Raw genomic sequence first — 19705 nt, forward strand, 5'->3', positions numbered from 1 at the left:
CATATGTACCCCCAGAGGCAGACCCTTCTATCTCACCCACCACCATCATCTTTATTAGTGCATTGATTTTGGGAGGCCAGGGAGGTGGAACAGTGGATAAAGCATGAGGCCCTGAGGCCCACCCCCCCCCCAACAGTGGACACGTCAGAGCAGTGTCCTGGTTCTCTCTCATTAGTAAATAAGTTTTTTTTTATTATTATCTTTATTTATTTATTGGATAGAGACAGTCAGAAATCTAGAGGAAGGGGAAGACAAAGAGGGAAAAAGACAGAAAGACACTTGCAACCCTGCTTCACCACTCACAAAGCTTTCCCCCTGCAGGTGGGAACCGGGGGCTCAAACCTGAGTCCTTGCGCATTGCAACATGTGCGCTCAACCAAGTGCACCACTACCCAGCCCCGTAAATAAGTTCTTAAATTCTTCTTTATGTTTATAGAGCTAGAGTGTCATACAGGTCTGGTTTTGCCACTCCGTGCTGACTTTTGTTGAGAAAGAGAGAAAGTCCTCACAGTCCCCGGTGGCAGCCTGGAACCTGGGCCACACACATGGCGCTCACCCTACGGCCCTTTGTGACTTTTTGAACACGGTGATGGGACTCTGAGAATCAACCTCACGGCCACCTGCTGCTCGGGGAGCACTGTCCTGAGTGAGCATCCCGTCCCAGGCTGGTCCTGGCACTGAGACACTCTCTCCCTGAAAGGATGGTGAAGAGGACAATAGATGTGAACTGAAGCAAGGCCGCATGCTTCTGCGTGACGTAATTTTTGTAATCACTTCTCTATGAATCGAGGCAGCAGACCTCCCATTTCCTTTTCTCACTCTCCCTCACGTGTTGTACAAACACCACAGTCACACCCTGCGCACTGCAGCAAAGCTGGTCCTGCAGGGAGGTACATCACTTATTACAACAACAGTTTTGGACTCAGGCCATGAATTATCTCAAAATGACTCAGAACAGTCTGCAAAATGTTGGGAGCAAAAAAAAAACATCCCACATTATTAATTAAGCTTTCGGAGTCCTTTTTTTCTTGATCCTTCTCCATAGATCTCTAATGCTTTGTGGACTTAACCTAATTGACTTAACTAACACACATTGCCTTGTAATTAGGCTAGATTTGGCTTTTTCTTTTTTTTTAGAGTCAGATTTTACCATTGTAGAAAAAGCATAGTTGTTTCCTGCTCACGGGTAAGGGCGTAATAACAATCTTTATCATCTCAAAAAGCCAGTGAGCTGAGTTTTTAATTGCTGTTTGTAATTTTGCTCTCGTGGAAGTAAAATCTTCCAAGAATATCTCTCCAGCTTAATTTTTTTCTCTGGTCCATTTTTTATTTTATTTCTTTTAATCTTCTTTGTTCTCAAACCTCCCTCAGTTGTGTTACCAGCACCGAGCATGCTGTTAGCACAGCCCCCCCTCCGCCCCAAGAAGATTGGCATCCTTAGGGAGAACCATGTTTGAATCAATAATTCATGATGACCACTTCCCTTCCAAGTTTAAGTGCACCATGCCTCAGCTTTTACACCAAGTCTGACACACAGTCCAGCGCTGAAAACAGCACAGCGGAGTCGGGGCAATGAAAAGATGGGACAGGAAGGAAAAAGCTGCGGATATCAGACAACAGAGAAGGGTTGAGGTGAAGGCAAACGGAGCAGATGTGTACGGTCTCATCCTTCCAAAGCATCTTCTTGATGACACCTGTCCCCTGCCTGAGAGACAGCTTAGAGACCCGGGAGAGAGACGACATGAGGTCTTAGCCACTGTGAACTTCTCTGTTCCAGACTCTTGGAAACAGAGTTGGCAGTCAGCTGAGGTAAAGAACAAACACCTCATCACAGACCCCTGCGAGCGTCAACCCGGCTTTGACCTAGCACGTTATGATTGGGCCCTCCTCAATCGCTATCGAATCAGGCCATGGCCGGTGCGCCGCTATGTTCCATCACTGGGGAGCCAGAGACGACCCGAACTGCCCCTGCGGCTCCAGACAGACTATGACCCACATAGTCAACGACTGCCACCTCTCCAGATTCAAAGGAGGTCTCGAAACTTTACATCAGGCTCAACCTGACGCTGTTGACTGGCTACGGAAGAAGGGCAAACGCTAGAAGAAGAAGCCACTGTGTCATTGGCAGGACAGAGAGAGTCGCTACTATAGCAAGCTGGTGTGACAGGCCAGTCTGGTGTGACGGCGGGGGGGGGGAGGGGGGGAAGGGCAGAGGTCCCACCCTCTATATGTCCCCCACTTCGTTTGTCTCCAAAGCTCTCAGAGGAGCACAGCTATGTGCGACCTCTTTGACGTCCCTTAACTTGTGCCACGTGTGGCAGGAGGCCCCCACTCTGTCCACACTGATCACTCACTGGCTGCCTGAGAAGCTCCGTCCAGGCCAGCCCAGCCCCCAGCCGCTCAGCAGGCCCTGTTCTGCTCCACAGTCCACCAGACAGTAGGCCACACTCCAGCCTCGGGCCCTGTGCCTGTGTCCAGCCACATGGGCTCCCCACTTCCACCTGCACTTGCGCCCGGTCAGCACGGGGACAAGGTCTGCCCGAGGCAACCAGTGCCACCGCCCACGTCACAGGCAGGTGACAGAGCCTGGCCCCTGGTGCCCTGCCGCAGGAGAGACAGGCCTTGGCTCACCTGGAGGACCAGTGAGGGCCCGCACAGCTCCTGAACCCTCCTTCACGCACCCCCCCTTCCCCCCGTCATCTGCCAGCACCCTGCTCTCTGTCTCTCTCGTGAATGTTCCATGGAGAGGTCACCCCCGGCCCATGCTGGCTCAGGGTTGCACAGAGTCTGGAAGCTTTCGGCCCAGCTCCAGGTCTCCCAACTGAGAAGCCAGCTCCTGGCGCCGGAGTGTTCGGATGAGTGTAAATGCACCTTCCAGGCTCCCCAGCAGGACCAGGCGTGACCTCTCTGGGTGCAGGAGTGGCGTGGGGGAGACACTGTCCTAGGGGCCAGAGGACCAGAGCCCAGCCTGCCAATGGGGGGGGGGGGGCTGGGGTGAGGGTCCTGGTCTCCTTTGAAAGTGGGGGACAGATAGGGGGCTGGGGGGTCCTGGCCTCCTTTGAAAGTGGGGAGCCAATGGGGGGCTGGGAGGTAGGTCCCGGCCTCCTTCAAAAGTGGGGAGCCAATGGGGGGCTGGGGGGTCCTGGCCTCCTTCGAAAGTGGGGAACCAATGGGGGTCTGGGGGTCCTGGTCTCCTTGGAAAGTGGGGAGCCAATGGGGGACCAGGGGGTCCGGCCTCCTTAGAAAGTGGGAAGCCAATGGGGGGCTGGGGGGTCCCGGCCTCCTTGGAAAGTGGGGAGCCAGTGGGGGACTGGGGGTCTTGGAAAGTGGGGAGCCAGTGGGGGAATGGGGGGTCCCGGACTCCTTGGAAAGTGGGGAGCCAGTGGGGGACCAGGGGTCCAGCCTCCTTGGAAATTGGGGAGCCAGTGGGGGACCAGGGGGTCCAGCCTCCTTGGAAAGTGGGGAGCCAGTGGGGGACTGGGGGTCTTGGAAAGTGGGGAGCCAGTGGGGGACCAGGGGGTCCGGCCTCCTTGGAAAGTGGGGAGCCAGTGGGGGACCAGGGGGTCCAGCCTCCTTGGAAAGTGGGGAACCAGTGGGGGATCAGGGGGTCCGGCCTCCTTGGAAAGTGGGGAGCCAGTGGGGGACCAGGGGGTCCAGCCTCCTTGGAAAGTGGGGAGCCAGTGGGGGACTGGGGGTCTTGGAAAGTGGGGAGCCAGTGGGGGACCAGGGGGTCCGGCCTCCTTGGAAAGTGGGGAGCCAGTGGGGGACCAGGGGGTCCAGCCTCCTTGGAAAGTGGGGAGCCAGTGGGGGATCGGGGGTCTTGGAAAGTGGGGAGCCAGTGGGGGACCAGGGGATCCGGCCTCCTTGGAAAGTGGGGAGCCAGTGGGGGACCAGGGGGTCCAGCCTCCTTGGAAAGTGGGGAACCAGTGGGGGATCAGGGGGTCCAGCCTCCTTGGAAAGTGGAGAGCCAGTGGGGGATCAGGGGGTCCAGCCTCCTTGGAAAGTGGGGAGCCAGTGGGGGACTGGAGGTCTTGGAAAGTGGGGAGCCAGTGGGGAACTGGGGGTCTTGGAAAGTGGGGAGCCAGTGGGGGACCGGGGGTCTTGGAAAGTGGGGAGCCAGTGGGGGACCGGGGGTCTTGGAAAGTGGGGAGCCAGTGGGGGACCGGGGGGGTCTTGGAAAGTGGGAAGCCAGTGGGGGACCAGGGGGGGTCTTGGAAAGTGGGGAGCCAGTGGGGGACCGGGGGGGGGGGTCTTGGAAAGTGGGAAGCCAGTGGGGGACCGGGGGGGTCTTGGAAAGTGGGGAGCCAGTGGGGGACCGGGGGGGGGTCTTGGAAAGTGGGAAGCCAGTGGGGGACCGGGGGGGTCTTGGAAAGTGGGGAGCCAGCCCGGGATGGCATATGGGGGGGTCCCGGCCTCCTTCTAGGGTGGGGGCGCTGGGGTGCCAGCAGGGGCGCCCGGGGACCGTGGCGGGCGGCCGCTCCGGGCCTGGCGGGCTGCGGTGGCGGCGCGGGACAGCCCGCCGCCCTTTGTCCCCGCGCCCCGGCCGGCCGGGAGTCCCGGGAGGCGCCCGCCCGCCGCCACGTCCCCACGTCCCCACGAGGGCGCCCCCTGGCGGGCGGCGGCGCGTTGCCATGGGAACGGCGGGCGGCGGGCGGGGGCAGCGGCCGGGGGACGGGCGCGGCCCGGCGGCCAGCATGGAGGACGGCTTCCCCAGCCTCGGCAGCCTGTACGACACGGCGTCGCTGCTGCAGTTCTGCAACGGTGGGTAGCGCGGCGCGGGGCGCATTGTGCTCGGGGGAGGCGGCGGCGGGGCCCGGGACGCGGGGGGCCGGCTGCGGGGAGCCCCATGTCGCCGCGCCCGGGCCCCGCCGCCGCCCGCGGCCCCGCAGTCCCGCACGCATTGTGCTCGCGGGTGACCCGCGCCTCCTGCGCGCCCCGGGGGCTCGGAGTAGCCGCCACCATCATGGCATCTCTGGGAGGGAGGGAGGGAGGGAGGGAGAGAGGGATTGGGAGAGAGAGAGAGAGAGAGAAGCAAAGAGAACCTGCCTTCCGGAAGAAGGGCTTGGGGTGGGTGCTGATCCCTGCACGCAGGTCCCCCCTTGTGTGTGTGTGTGTGTGTGGGGGGGGTTCTGTTGCCTAGGTGGGTCATGAAGTTTGCTGCTGGATTTTAATGATTCATTTACTTATTTTAATGTGTGTGTGTGTGTGTGTTGGGGCGGCGATGTGTGTTTTATGGAATCTGCCCACAGGCGAGTTGGAATGCTAGGTGCAGTTTGTTTTGCGATTGCAATTGTGATGTGGGACTTTTTTTTTTTTTTTTCTTTCTCCTAGTTACTCAACACCTGTTTGCAAATAAGAGATAGCAAGCGTGTGGCCCCCGCGGATGGGTGTGTGGATGCCTCCCTCCTCTGTAATGCAATTTGAATCTCCAGCAGCGAGGTTCGGTTCTCCGAAGACTCTGTGCCGGGTGGTTCTCACAGCTTATAGTTTTCCCATTTATCTCACAGAAGGCCCCCACATTCACACAGGAGTCCCCTCGCCAGGGCAGTGAAAGAAAGTTCTTGCTTCCTCCAAATTTGAGAGCTGTTTCCAAGGACAGAGAACCTTCAGGGAATGTGAGAAAGGTAGAGAGGGCCCGTCTCCGTCTCCGTCTCCTTCTTCTTCACTGGGAAAGCACCCCCTCTAATCTGAGTCCTCAGTTCCAGGCAGAATCACCCCGATTCACGATGAAGTACAGGTTTTGGTCTGACCAGCCTCCCTGGTGTCTGTGGTGCTATCTGGGAAACTGTGTGACTCAAAGTCTGTGAAACAACAGCCAGGCTTAAAGTCTTTTTTGTCAAACTAGTGTGTGGGCACATGTGGACGGCGGGGTGTAGTTTGTGGAAATGAGACGGGGTGCTTTCATTTGAGTGTTTGTTTGGGGGCTGGTCATATCATTCCTGAACAGGACTTGGATAATGGAGCTGGCGTGGGCATTTGGGTCTTCTGTCTTCTCTTGTTTCTTGTTAGTTGAGAAAGATGGGACATGTCTAGCAGAAAGAAAAGCCCAGTTTGTCTCTGTTGCACGAGTTAACAGTTGAAAGAAAGTCACTTTAAAATAGCTCGAATCAAGCCAAATCACTTCTGAACAAAACTGAATCGTGCTTGTTGAGTTTGGTCCTCGCAGAAAACACTGGCTTCTGTATTTATTAGTTGGGGGATTATCACCGGGATAAAGTTGTAGGCGAAGAGTGGCCTGTGGGGCAGTGTTGGCTGCTCACGGATAATGTCTTGGGCAACAGATGTTTTGATGTGAAATTATTCATTTTAGAGGCTTCCATTAAATGAAGATTTAACCGAGGACAATTCAGTGAATTACTGTGATGATTCAATTAAAGCAACGAATCTTAGAAACACCATTTTTCCAATTAAATTAGACATTTGGCAGTTTCACTAGCTATTTGAGTTTTTTTTTCTCCTTTTAAACTAGAGATTTGCATGATAATAGCAAGACCCCAACTGCACTGTGTGGGAACTCACATGTTTTCATGGGGTGAGGGAGGCGGAGCTTCAAGCTTTTGATGGTGACAGGGACTAAACAGTCATAGTTACATGTCAGTTTCGGGAAAGACAGCCCACTTTTCTTGGGTAGATGGCTGTCCCAGCTGCTGTCCTTGTGAAAGGAAAAAGACACTAGACACTATAAATGAGAAGGGAGAGGGTGACTTTGTTCTGACAGGGAATGTCTGTCCCTTGGACTTTTGGTCTTGTTACCTCTCCCGCTTAGTTTAAGAAATTAATTACTTTATTTACTTTTAAAAATATTATTTATTGGGAGACAGGCTGTAGAGCAGCGGGTTAAGCGCAGGTGGCGCAAAACACAAGGACCGGCATAAGGATCCCGGTTCGAACCCCGGCTCCCCACCTGCAGGGGAGTCACTTCACAGGTGGTGAAGCAGGTCTGCAGGTGTCTATCTTTCTCTCCCCCTCTCTGTCTTCTCCTCCTCTCTCCATTTCTCTCTGTCCTATCCAACAACGACAACAACAATAATAACTACAACAATAAAACAACAAGGGCAACAAAAGGAAATAAATGAATAAAATAAATATTTAAAAAAATTTTTTTTAATTATTTATTTACTATTGGATAGAGACAGAGAGAAATTGAGAGGGGAGGGGGAGATAGAGAGGGAGAGAAACAGAGAGACACCTGCAGCCCTGCTTCACCACGCGTGAAGCTTTCCCCCTGCAGGTGGGGATCAGGGGCTTGAACCCAGGTCCTTGTGCACTGTGATGTGTGCACTTAACTAGGTGCGCCACCAGCTGGCCCCCTCTTCCTGCTGGATTTGCAAGGGGTGCAGCCTGCCTGGCTCCACGGTGTCTGTCCTCCCCACGAAATGAAATCGTCTGTCCTGTTGAGCAGAGAGGTGTGCAGGGTCAGCCCGGGAGGAGCAGGGGTCTCTGTGTCTCTCTCCCTCTCTATCTCCCCTTTCTTCTCAATTTCTTTCTGTCTCTATCCAATAAATAAAGATAATAAAAAAATTTAAAAAAAAAAAGAAAGAAACCACAAACTTCATTTGTGTCTCTAAGGAAAAAATCGCATCACTGAAGAGTGCTTGAAAGCTGTAGAAGTGCTTGTGAATTGGGGGGGGGGGGAGGCAGTGCCCCTCCCGCTCTGCCTTTTCCCCGCTGGGGGTCCTAACATCACCCCGCTCTGGACTCTGGACTCGGGGAAGGGTTTGCGGCCTTGACCAGGCTTCAGGCTGCACTCGGAGTAAGGCTGAGCGCTCTCTGCCTTGAAACAGCTTTAGCATAGGGCTGGCAACACAGCTCGCTTGGCTGGTCTGGGCGCTGCCCAGGTTCAAGTCCCGCCCCCACTGTACTGAAGGGAGCCTCACTGCTGAGGTATCTTCCTGTCTCTGTCTCTCATCTCTTTCTTTTTTTAATTTTTAAAATGATCTTTATTTATTTATTGGATAGAGACAGAAATCGAGAGGGGAAGGGGAAATAGAGAGAAAGAGAGACAGAGAGACACCTGCAGTCCTGCTTCACCACTCACAAAGCTTTCCCCCTCCAGGTGGGGACCGCGGGGCTTGAACCTGGGTCTTTGCGCACTGTAACATGTGCGCTCAGCCAGGTGCACCACCACCTCATCTCTCTATCTGGAGTTGTCAGTCTGAGACGGTGATACCCTAGTAATGATAAGAAAAAAAAAAAGCTATAGTGTAGTACTACTAACATTAATATCATTCACTAGTGACCGTTCACGTTAATATAAATGAACAAATAGTGAGAACTAATAGTGTGGTAGAGCTAATAGTCATGGGTTCACCTGCCGCAAGGTTCGTTCTCTTTGGATGCGGGCAGCTGAGGTGTTCTTAGCTCAGTCAGAGCCCTGTGCTGGCGTCACCACTGTCTGCCCTGGGGACACGTGCAGCCCCCAAAAGAAGCCCCTCTGCCCTCCAGCTCACCCTCAGCTTTCTGCCTCTTTCACTTCTAGACCTTGAGTGCCGGTGCCGCCTTGGGGTACTTGGCCTCTCCCTGAAGGCAGGATTTGAGGTCACACTTCATTCCTCCGCACAGCCAAGTGCTGTTCCATTGTGTGGAAAGCCCAGTCTGTCTGTCTGTCTGATCAGCAGAGGAGGGAACTTTCGGAGGCGCCCCCCCCCCCGCCCCTGGGCTGTTGTAACTGTGTGGCCATGGGCACTGATCTCAGAGGGTCTGTGTGGCTGTCCTGTTTGCTCTTGGGTGTGAATCTGCTGGGTCCCTGTGCTCTATGACTCTGGTGCAATCAGTCTGAATTGTTTGAAATGGAAATTGCATGTGTGCGTGTGTGCATGCGTGTGTGTGTGTGTGCGTGCGTGTGTGTGTGTGTGTGTGTGTCCTGGGCCTCATGTGTGCATCATGTCACCACTCTTGGACCACCTTTTCATTATGATCAAGAGAGAGGGCCGGGCACTACTGCACTGGAGCTTCCTCCAATGCTGTCATACTCCCATGCGGTGCCAGGGCCCAAACCCAGGCTGCACACGCAAACACACCCTCTCTCCAGTGGGACCGTTAGGCTCTTTTTTTTTTCTTTATCAGAACATTGTTCATTCTGGCTTATGGTGGTGCGGGGGATTGAACCTGGGACATTGGAGTCTCAGGCATGAGAGTCTGTTTGCATAACCATGATGCTGTCTACCCTCTGCTTGGCTCTTTTGATCACACCTCACTGACATGATTCTAGAGAACCAAGGAGCTGGACATAAGAGGGATTCTGGGAGTGGGTGCAGAGAACAGAGTGTCGTCACAGGGTGGGCCTCTGCCTGGTGCTGAGCTCAGTCCCATTCGTTCCTCACAGGAAGTCTGTGTTCTCTGAGATATCAGCCGTGCGTAGAACTCACCAGAACCAGTCTCACCCTGGCGCGGCCCAGCGCCTGGGCTGTGGGAATCTCGGTGTCTGTGGGCCTAGAAGGTGTCTCCTTCTTCCTGTGCCAATGCCTCGGAGCCATTTCTCCTGACTACAGCTCTGCCCTGAGCCTTCCAGCTGGAGTGGGGAGAGGGACTGGACTCCTCCTCACCTGCCCCCACCTGCTGCAGGCTCAGCCACCACCTTCAGCCCCCCAGGACTTGAAATCTCTTATGTGGGAGCTGGGCGGTGGGGCAGCGGGTTAAGCGCGCACACAGCTCAAAACTCAAGCACCAGCGTAAGGATCCTGGTTCGAGCCCCCTACAACAATAAAACAACAAGGGCAACAAAAGGGAAGAAAGAAAGAAAGAAAGAAAGAAAGAAAGAAAGAGAGAGAGAGAGAGAGAGAGAGAGAGAGAGAGAGAGAAGAAAGAAAGAAAGAAAGAAAGAAAGAAAGAAAGGGAGAAAGGAAGAAAGGAAGACAATATTTTAGGCCCTTAATCGTCCTAGCCTTCCTGACAGACAAGCTTTCTCTGGTCTGCATGCTTTTCAAAACTTGGACACAACTGGAGGCAGTTTTCCAGAAATGGGTTGTTTTTTTCTGATTTTTAAAAATATTTAGTTATTTATTCCCTTTTGTTGCCCTTATTGTTTTATTGTTATAGTTACTGTTGTTGTTGTTATTGATGTCATCGTTGTTGGATAGGACAGAGAGAAATGGAGAGAGGAGGGGAAGACAGAGAGGGGGAGAGAAAGACAGACACCTGCAGACCTGCTTCACCGCCTGTGAGGCGATTCCCCTGCAGGTGGGGAGCCGGGGGCCTGAACCGGGATCCCTGTGCCTGTCCATGCGCTTAACCCGCTGTGCTGCCGCCAGGTTCCCAAATGGGTTGTTTTTTAGCAGAGTTCAGTGACGCGGATTACTTCACCTTCTTCAGTGAGGTCTCTACTTCTCCTTATGCAGCCTACATCCATTAGCTCTCTTGCTGTCCCTTCTTAATGATTTTCACCTCAGGTTCTCATCTGTCTCTCCTACTCTGTAGCCTCCCCCACTCCCCACCACCTCCACCCCTTCTTGCTCCTTTCTACCTGTCCTTTCTGAGGGATTCACGCCTGGCAGCCCAAGCCCTGTTCTGTCAGCACACAGTGTAATCTGAATTATGATTCAGATTGTGACTTATTCCAGCGTTGCAGTAAGCCGGGAGCTGGCCATCGCCTTAGAGGGCTTTGGCTCTGGCTGGTGACCATCCCGTCATGTCTGAGGCCACCCCTGGTCGTCAGCCCCTGCTTCCTGCTGTGTCCTGCCTCCTACTTTAAAAGCCATCGCCCCAAACCACGGCGGGTCAGGTCCACCCGGCCTGCCATGCCAACCACCTTCTGAAGCCTCTCGGACAATCTTTCCAGTTAACAAACATTTGTGCTTTTCTTGTTATGAAGTGGAAAAAAAAAAAAAAGAAAGAAATGGTTTTACTTCTAGGCCCTCCTGTACCGGGCACTGAGACTAGTGTGTTTTACCTCCCTGATGTCTTTTGGCTTCGGTGCTACCCCTAACTTCGTACCCTGGGCGCAGATCGGAAGTTCAGGTTGGCACTTGGTGGAGTGAAGTCCAGACCCTGGGACCCCTATGAGGAGAGGGGCTGAGCCCCGCACGCCAGGCTCTTTCACCCTCTCCCGTTGTCTGTGGGTGGGTCACCAGCCAGGCTGGGGTGATGGTCTTCCCATCGGAGTTCTCGGCACCCCACCCGGCCAGGAATCTCTCCCCCGGCCAAGCCACAAGCATGCCGGACATTATAAATAGGGCTGAGCCTCTGGGTGGAAAATTCACCAAACTGGGTCTCCCAAGTCGCTGCAAGCTGCTTTGCTGTTCATTCCTGAGATAATGTCCGTCTTTTGCTTTAAGAAAATTAAACTTTTCAGCTGGGCGGGGGCGGGGGGGAGATTAAAAAAGAGAAGCACTCCCCTTGTTCCCGGGCCTGGACTCTGGCGCAGCAGTGGACGGCGCTGGGAGTTTTCTGTGAAGTCTTTCTTTTCCCTTCAAAGCCTTGGAATCACTGATCTTTTGCACTTTTCCTCCTGGAAAGATCATTATTCATTAATGAAAGCTTACTAGCGGAGGGTTTCTTGTACCCAGGGAGGTGGCTCAGTGGACAGAGTGACAAGCTTGCGGTGTAAGGTCCTGAGTTCAGTCCCCAGAACCATCATGTGCCAGGGTGATGCCCTGGTGTTCTTATATTCTCTCCATCTCTCTCTCCCTTTCTCTCCCTTTCTCTCCCTCCCTCACTCCCTCTCCTTCCCTCGCTCCCTCTCTCTTTCTAAATAATTCTTTTTCTAAAGAAAGTTTTCTATTAATAATGTTTTTGAAAGCTGCCATAACATTGATGATAAAAATTGTATTGCAACTCAGGAAGCAAAGCAATAAATAAAGTACTAGGATCTCAAGCATGAGGTCCTGAGTTCGATTCTGGATATCGCAAGTGCCAGGGTGATGCTCTGGTTCTCTCTCCTCTGTTCCAGTTAATAAATAAAAAAATTTTTAAGTATACTATGTGAGGGAGATAGCATAATTGTTCTTCAGAGACTCTCCTGCCTGAAGCTCTGAGGTCCCAGGTTCAATCCCCAGCACCACTAGAATTCCAGAGCTGAGCACCACTAGAATTCCAGAGCTGATCACCACTAGAATTCCAGAGCTGATCACCACTAGAATTCCAGAGCTGGACCCTGGAAGAAAAAGGAAAAAGTAAAAGTAAATGCTGTGTAAGTACTCAGCGTCAGGCTTGACACACTTTAGTGCCCTGAACTGGGGAGCTAGCTCAGAGGTGGAGCACAGGGCTTGCATGCGGGGAACCCAGGTTGGTGCCAGATCTCTGGCTTCTCTCCTTTAAAACAAGTGAACGTTTAAACAGTAAAAGAGGCATCTCCCTGTCGAGCCCTGTGTTTCAGCTGGCAGTGGGGGCGGCCTGCATCTCGCCTCGCTGCTGTTTCTGGCTGGACCTCCAGTGCAAGGTGTGTCGGTGGGGAGATCACCACAGAGGGGATTTGCTGTGTCAAGCATTCACTCCAGGTTCCTTGTCTCAAACTAGCCGGTGCTGGGGGCACGCCATGGTCCACAGGCTGGGGTGAGGCAGGACCCAGGACGCCAGCCCTGCCCCAGGTGGGGAGTCACACGGGGCGCCTTCCCACCTGCAGAAGGACCCTCTGAGCACGTGCTCCTGGACAGACCAGGCCGTGTTCTGTATGTCCTGGCTGGTGGCAGGGGACTCACAGGTGACCTCTCCAGGGCTCCGGGCAGTGAGCAGGTAGAGAGGGCGGGGCTTGAACGGTCACGAGTCCTGCTCAGGGGCCCAGTGACAGGTGGCACCAAGAAGCAGAGGGCCACATTGGTTCTGCAAGGCACTGACCAGGCCTGCGGGGGCTTCCTTGGGCCAGTGCGGCTCTTCTGTCTGGGGGGACAAGTCCCTGACTGGCAGGGCAGTGTCCCTGACCAGGAGAGCCTTTGGGAAGCCACACCTGTCCCCAGGAGCAGAGAGGGTGACGAGAATGTCTCCACAAGCAGGGGACGTTGAGGACAGGTGTTGAGAGCTTTTGGGAGGCAACAGTCCTTTAGGGAGTGAGGGGTTCTGTGAGCGCGTCCAGGAGTCAGGAGGTGACAGTGGCTGGGCGAGGAGACACTCAGCACCTAGGTGGAGTCCTTGAGAACAAGGGAGAAGGCAGCACCAGGGCTGACATCCCGGCTTCTCACCAGACTCATGGAGACAGAGGGCCGGGTGGGGTTGGGGGTCAGGTGTGGCTTGGGGGTGTGAAGGTGGAGGCACCGGGACTGGGGTGCGGGGCCTGGAGCCCGGGAGACATCAGGCTGGAGGTAAGCCGGGAGAGGTGCCATGAGAGGCGTCCTCCTTGGAGAAGGAGGCATCTGCGGGGCTCCTACTAGAAGCTTTGCGTGTCCGGGCAGTCTCCCCGTGAATTCACCCTTCCTGGTGCAGACCTTTGTCATGGCGAGCCTCCCGGGAGCCTGGCCTGTGGGCTCCTGTCACACCTCCTTGGGCTGCCACTGTGCCACCTTTTTTTTTTTTTTCTCCTCCTGTCACCAGGGTTATCGCAGGGGCTCAGTGCTAGCACACGAACCCACTGCTCCTGCCATCTCCTTCTTTTCTTTACTTCTTTCTTTCTTCTTTCCTTCTTTTAAATTATCTTTATTTATTGGATAGAGACAGAAACTGAGAGGGGAGGGGGCGATGGAGAGGGAGAGAGACAGAGAGACACCTGCAGCCCTGCTTCACCACTTGCGAAGCTTTCCCTCTGCAGGTGGGGGCCAGGGGCTTGAACCCAGGTCCTTGCGCACTGTAAGCTGTGCGCTCAACCAAGTGCGCCACCACCCGGCCCCACCATTTTTTTATTCTATGTATTTATTTATTTATTTTTAATTGGATAGGACAGAAATTAAGAGGGGAGGGGGAGACAGAGAAAAAGAGAGAGAAGAGAGACATGCAGCCCTGTTTCACTCCTTGTGAAGGTTCTCCCCCCCCACACACACACACACATACATGTGGGGAACAGGGGCTCAAACCTGGGTCCTTACGCACAGTAGGTAACATGTGCACTTAACTGGGTGCACCACAGCCCAGCCCAGGCCCTGATCTATCTTCCTGGTTCCAGAGGAGTAGTCCATGGAGACCATGTCCCCTCGCTCCTTCATCTGGTCAGCCTCCAGTGCCAAAGACAGACGCCTCTCAGCCTAAGGCGTCCACACCAGCCCCCAGCGGCCTTTATTTTATGGAAGGAGAGTCTGTCTGAGCCTATGGAAGGGGAGTCTGTCTGAGTCTATGGAAGGGGAGTCTGTCTGAAGCCTATGGAAGGGGAGTCTGTCTGAGCCTATGGAAGGGGAGTCTGTCTGAAGCCTATGGAAGGGGAGTCTGTCTGAGCCTATGGAAGGGGAGTCTGTCTGAGCCTATGGAAGGGGAGTCTGTCTGAGCCTATGGAAGGGGAGTCTGTCTGAAGCCTATGGAAGGGGAGTCTGTCTGAGCCTATGGAAGGGGAGTCTGTCTGAGCCTATGGAAGGGGAGTCTGTCTGAAGCCTATGGAAGGGGAGTCTGTCTGAGCCTATGGAAGGGGAGTCTGTCTGAGCCTATGGACGGGGAGTCTGTCTGAGCCTGTGGAAGGGGAGTCTGTCTGAGCCTATGGACGGGGAGTCTGTCTGAGCCTATGGAAGGGGAGTCTGTCTTAGTCTATGGAAGGGGAGTCTGTCTGAGCCTATGGAAGGGGAGTCTGTCTGAGCCCAGAGACACCGGCCTCTTCCACTGCCAGCCCCTCCTCCACCCCCACCGTGTGTGTGTGTGTGTGTGTGTGTGTGTGTGTGTGTGTGTGTGTGTGTGTGTGTGTGTGGTTTCATACCCAGCAGACTATGTGTGTGTGTGTGTGTGTGTGTCAGGGGTTTCATACCCAGCAGACTGTGTGTGTGTGTGTGTGTGTATGTGTGTGTGTCAGGGGTTTCATACCCAGCAGCTGGTGTCACTGGCCCAGGTCACCCTCAGCACCCTGACACATTGCTGTCCCCAAGTTGGCAGATGGGGAGACAGAGCCTCCAGAGCCCCCGGGCCTCCCTCCCTTCCACAACATGCTGACTGCTCAGTCCTGTTTGATGGGTGAATGATGGATGGCAGATGGGAATGGGGTGTCAGAGAGACAGCACCCAGGAAATGACAGTCTTCTGGCCGCTGGCTTAGAAAGAGCCAGTGCTGTGTGCTTGCTTGAGAGGCGGTGGGACTGTGTGGCCCTCTCTTGTCTCGTCTTGTCTGTTCCAGGTTTTTGTTTTGTGTGTTTGTTTTTGTCTCCAGGGTTATCACTGGGGCTCAGTGCTAGCACTACACTGCCCCTGGTGGCCATTTTTTTACTATTTTGTTGGGTAGGATGGAGAGAAATTGAGAGAGGAGGAGAGAGAGAGACACCTACAGACCTGCTTCACTGCTTGTCAAGTGTCCTCCCTGCAGGTGGAGAACTGGGGGCTCGAACCTGGATCCTTGTGTGGGTCCTTGTACTTAGTACTATGTGTGCTTGACTGGGTGTGCCATCACCCGGCCCCCAGTTCCAATTCTTTCCTTAGCCTTGTTCCCTCATTATCCCCTTACTTGTCGTTTCAGACAAATTCTGAGTTCCTTTAGAATTCTTTTTTTTTTTTTGCCTCCAGGGTTATCATTGGGGCTCAGTGCCTGCACTATGAATCCACTGCTCCTGGAGGCCATTTTTTTCCATTTTTTGTTGCCCTTGTTATTTTTTTCCAAGTTTTAAAAAATATTTATTTATTTCCTTTTTGTTGCCCTTGTTTTTACTGTTGTAGTTATTGTTGTCATTGATGCTGTCGTTGTTGGATAGGACAGAGAGAAATGGAGAGAGATGGGGAAGACAGAGAGGGGAGAGAAAGATAGACACCTGCAGACCTGCTTCACCGCCTGTGAAGTGACTCCCCTGCAGGTGGGGAGCCGGGGACTCGAACTGGGATCCTTTGCCTGTCCTTGCACTTTGTGCCACGTGTGTTTAACCCGCTGTGCTACCGCCCAGCCCCGTAGAATTCTTATCTTGTCCATGCATGGTAAGCCCACCACTCCTTAGCAGGACCAGTCATTCAGACAGTCACCACAGCATTGTGCCACCATCTGTCGAGCTTCCCCCAGTTCCATGATGCTCCTGTGTGGTGCCAGGGCTTGAAACTAGGGCTCCACACATGGTAAGGTGCAGGCCTTTCCAGGTGAGCTATTTCCTGGTCCCCAGAATTTCTATTTGTGTTAGAAGATACCTCACAGAGAATTTGCCACCTGACACATTTTTAAGTGTATGGCTGGGTAGACTCAGGCCACTCCCAGCATGCACTGTCCATCCCCCTCAAAACCAGAAGTGTCCACACGAGCCCCGAGTCCCGCCGTCCCCAGCCCCTGGCACCCACCTGTCTGCTTCCTGTGTCTATGAATGGTGGCCCTCTGCTCCTGGTATGAGACACGGTCACTCTCACAAGAGGGACCTGCGCCGTCTGGAGTTACGCTCTGAGCCTAGAAGCTAGGCTGGGGGTACTGCCCCCCAGGGTCAAGACCTGAGACAGAGCAGGGTGGCTCTGGGTCTCGGCTGCTGGCCTTCCCAGCAACCCCCTCGGCACCTTCCCTCTGGAAGCTTCTCTTCCGCCCAAACGGGAGCCTGTCCTGGGCTCGACTCCAGAAAGGGGGGTTGACATTCTGGGGGACAAGGACCAAGCTCACTCAGGTCTGCGGCATCCACCCAGGAGGTGACCACAGAGGCCCCCAGATATGCAAGGAAGGGTATCGAGTGGCACCCTCCCCTCCAGGAGCAGTGGGTCTTCCCGCCCTGCCTCATGGGTAGCAGTGGCTGCCTGGGACCCTGCTGCCTGCTGGGACGGTCTCCAGGTGGGGGCTAAGCTGTCCTTTTGGTTTGCACTCACTGCTCAGCACTGTGCCCGGTGGAGGCCACATTCTGCCACTCCCCCCCCAACCCCTCGGCGCCCCAGATCTGTGCACGTGGGCCATGGGGCCACACTGCCCGGGGGTCATCGTCAAAGGAGAGGGCTGGCTTCCTGCTTCTGAGTAGCTACATAAACACCCTTCCCTGCTTCCACTGGGGACAACCCGGTGTCACCAGCCCCTGGGTCACTGAGGGTTCAGTGACCTTTGTGTCTTGTGGGTTCAACACACAGGTCTGCGTCCGTACACGCGTGTGTGAGGCTTTATTTTTGTTTTGTTTTTGGAATTTGATGTTACACTTTATTTTGTTTTTCTTTTCTACTTTTTTTTTTATTAGATAGGACAGAGAGAAATGGAGAGGGCAGGGGGAGGTACAGAGGGAGAGAGGAAGAGAGACACCTGTAGACTTTGTCACTGCTCAGGAAGCTCCCCCTGCAGGTGGAGAACAGGGGCTCAAACCTGGGTCCTTGTGAGTAGCAATGTGTCTGCTCAACCGGGTGTGCTACCACCAAGCCCCGATACCACACTTTAAATATATTTTTTAAATATTTTATTTATTATTTATTTGTTACGTAGAGACAGGGAAAAAAAACCACTAGGGGAGGGAGTGAAAAAAAAGAGAGAGAGACACCTGCATCCCTGCTTCACCGTTCGAGAAGCTTTCTCTCCCTACAGGTGGGGTGAAGATCTGTATCTGTGTATCTGCTTACTTGTAGGAGAGAGTTAAGACCTCTGCTTGGTTCTGGCATGTTGTAGTGCTGAGGACTGAACTTGGGACCTCAGGCCTGCCGAGCTCGTGGTGTGACATCTGGAGCTACCCACCCCCATTACTGTTCTTGCTTTGACCAAAGCTTCACTGACCTCTGGCTGTTAGAGGTGCGAGGGATCGAACCCGGGGCCTGCGGCATGCAAGTCTCATGTGGTGTTCCTGGTTCTGGGGTTTCATCTCGTCTGTTTACGGGTCTCTTGCTCAGCGTGGTCTGCTCCTGCAGGCTGGCCCCGCCATCTGCTGAGAGCCGGCCGGGTTATTAAGAGAGGGTGCAGTGGGCACAGGGCCCCTCTGGGAGCCTCCCCGGTCTCTGTGGTGTTCCACTTACTGTCCTAGAGCAAAACCTGCTCCAAGTGCACGAGGTGTGAGGCACAAGGACCGGCGTAAAGATCCCAGTTCGAGCCCCCGGCTCCCCACCTGCAGGGGAGTCGCTTCACAGGCGGTGAAGCAGGTCTGCAGGTGTCTGTCCTTCTTTCCCTCTCTCTGTCTTCCCCTCCTCTCAATTTCTCTCTGTCCTTCTGACAGCAATAACAATAATAACAGCAACAAGGGCAACAAAAATAGGAAAAATGGCCTCCAGGAGCAGTGGATTCATAGTGCAGGCACGGAGCCCCAGCAATAATCCTGGAGGAAGAAAAGAAAAAAAAAAGATAGAAAAGAGAAGAAATATCGGCACTTTAGAGATGTCTTCGTGGGTGGCACTAATACCGTATCGTGCACAAAGCCCTGGGTACGAGCCCCAGCTCTGCATGGGAGCCTTTGGTGTCTCTCCGTCCCCGTTCATCGGACCCAATAAAAAGGAGCAAAGGCCAGCCCAGCGGAAGTGCACACCACAGGCCCGCAGAGCAGGCTGGGCCGGGAGGCTGCGCCAGGTGTCGCCAGGTGTCACGCTGTGCAAAGCTGACAAAGGAGGCTGGGTTACACGCATGTTGTTACTGTGCCTCTGGCCCTGCTGATTTGATGACTGCATCCCTAGACCTTGGAAAGCTGAAGCATAGCAGCGCCCTGCTTTGAGGAAGCCTGCCAGTCAGCATTCTGTCAATCCCAGCCATTGCAGGGCCCTTCCCAGAATCCCCCGCAGTGTCTGGACACCGTGGACTACACACCGCTGCTTCACCAAACACCCACCTCGTTCTTAGGGCCACGTGCGGGTCCGGGGCACCATCCATGCCACAACGAGGCTTGAACCTGAGCCTCGGGCACAGCAGTGTGGCATTCCACTGGGTGGGCCTGTTCCCACGCTCCGTCCTGTCTTCTGTAGAGGGCGGGAATTTGTCCCAGGGTCGAAAGCCCATTGCGTTAAAGGATGCATCTATTATGAGAGGGAGGGCATGGGAGGGGAGTGGGGGTGGAGAGAGAGAGAGAGGAGGAGAGAGTGGGAGGGAGAGAAGCCAGAGTGACACTAAGGTCTGGCATAGGAGGTGCTGGGGATTGAACCCTGAGCCTCTCGGGTGTGCTCTCGGGAAGTGAGATTTGGGGACCAAAGCACTAACACAAGCCATTGGTGGAGGCAGGAAGAGCCCCCTCCCGCCAGGCGCCAATAGCACCAGCCACTCAGATGCAAGTTGCTTTTTGTTTACTAAGCATTCTTGCCTGGCTCAGAAAGCAAGTGGAGGACTGAAGTGTTTCCAAGTGTGGTGATTTTCTTCTCTGACCCAGGGCTTCCCAGGGGAGGGGGCCGAGGAGGGGCACGGGGCAGGTGATCTCTGCCCAGAGAGCTGCCCAGCCACCAGCCGTCTCTACAGCTCTCTCCTGAGAGGGCATGAACTGGGTCCTCCCCCTCCACCCACCCCCAGAAATAGTCTCAGCGCCAGCCAGGAATCTCCCTGAGCTGAGCTGTCTTTCTCGGGGAAAGGTGATCAGTCTTGTTCCCAGAAAGAGGATTCTGCCAGGCTGAACCAGTTCTGTGTGGTGTGAAGTAGCTACTCTGTTAACTGATGTTTCTCGACTCGAGAGAGATGATCTCAGCAAGAGACCCGCTGCTTCAGAGGAAGCAGGGCAAGGGAGTCAGCTGCCTGGCTCATCCGACTTTCCTCAGAGCCAAAAAGCAGGGCTGTAGACTCTTTCTGTTTTTTTTAAGTTTTTTTTAATATTTATTTATTT

General features: G+C 54.2%; 1 protein-coding gene across 2 annotated transcripts in view; it reads left to right on the forward strand.

Moving 5' to 3' along the window:
• Positions 1 to 4639: 4639 nt before the first annotated feature.
• The window catches only part of EML1 (EMAP like 1), a 72745-nt gene continuing 57679 nt past the window's right edge, over positions 4640 to 19705 (forward strand). For both annotated transcript variants that reach the window (XM_060181035.1, XM_060181036.1), the window contains exon 1: positions 4640 to 4761. In XM_060181035.1, coding sequence (XP_060037018.1) covers positions 4695 to 4761 — 67 coding nt within the window. In that variant the 5' untranslated portion in view covers positions 4640 to 4694. The remainder of the gene's footprint in view (positions 4762 to 19705) is intronic.

Source organism: Erinaceus europaeus, chromosome 22 (genome assembly GCF_950295315.1).
Source record: "Erinaceus europaeus chromosome 22, mEriEur2.1, whole genome shotgun sequence".
NCBI classification, from domain to species: Eukaryota; Metazoa; Chordata; class Mammalia; order Eulipotyphla; family Erinaceidae; genus Erinaceus; species Erinaceus europaeus.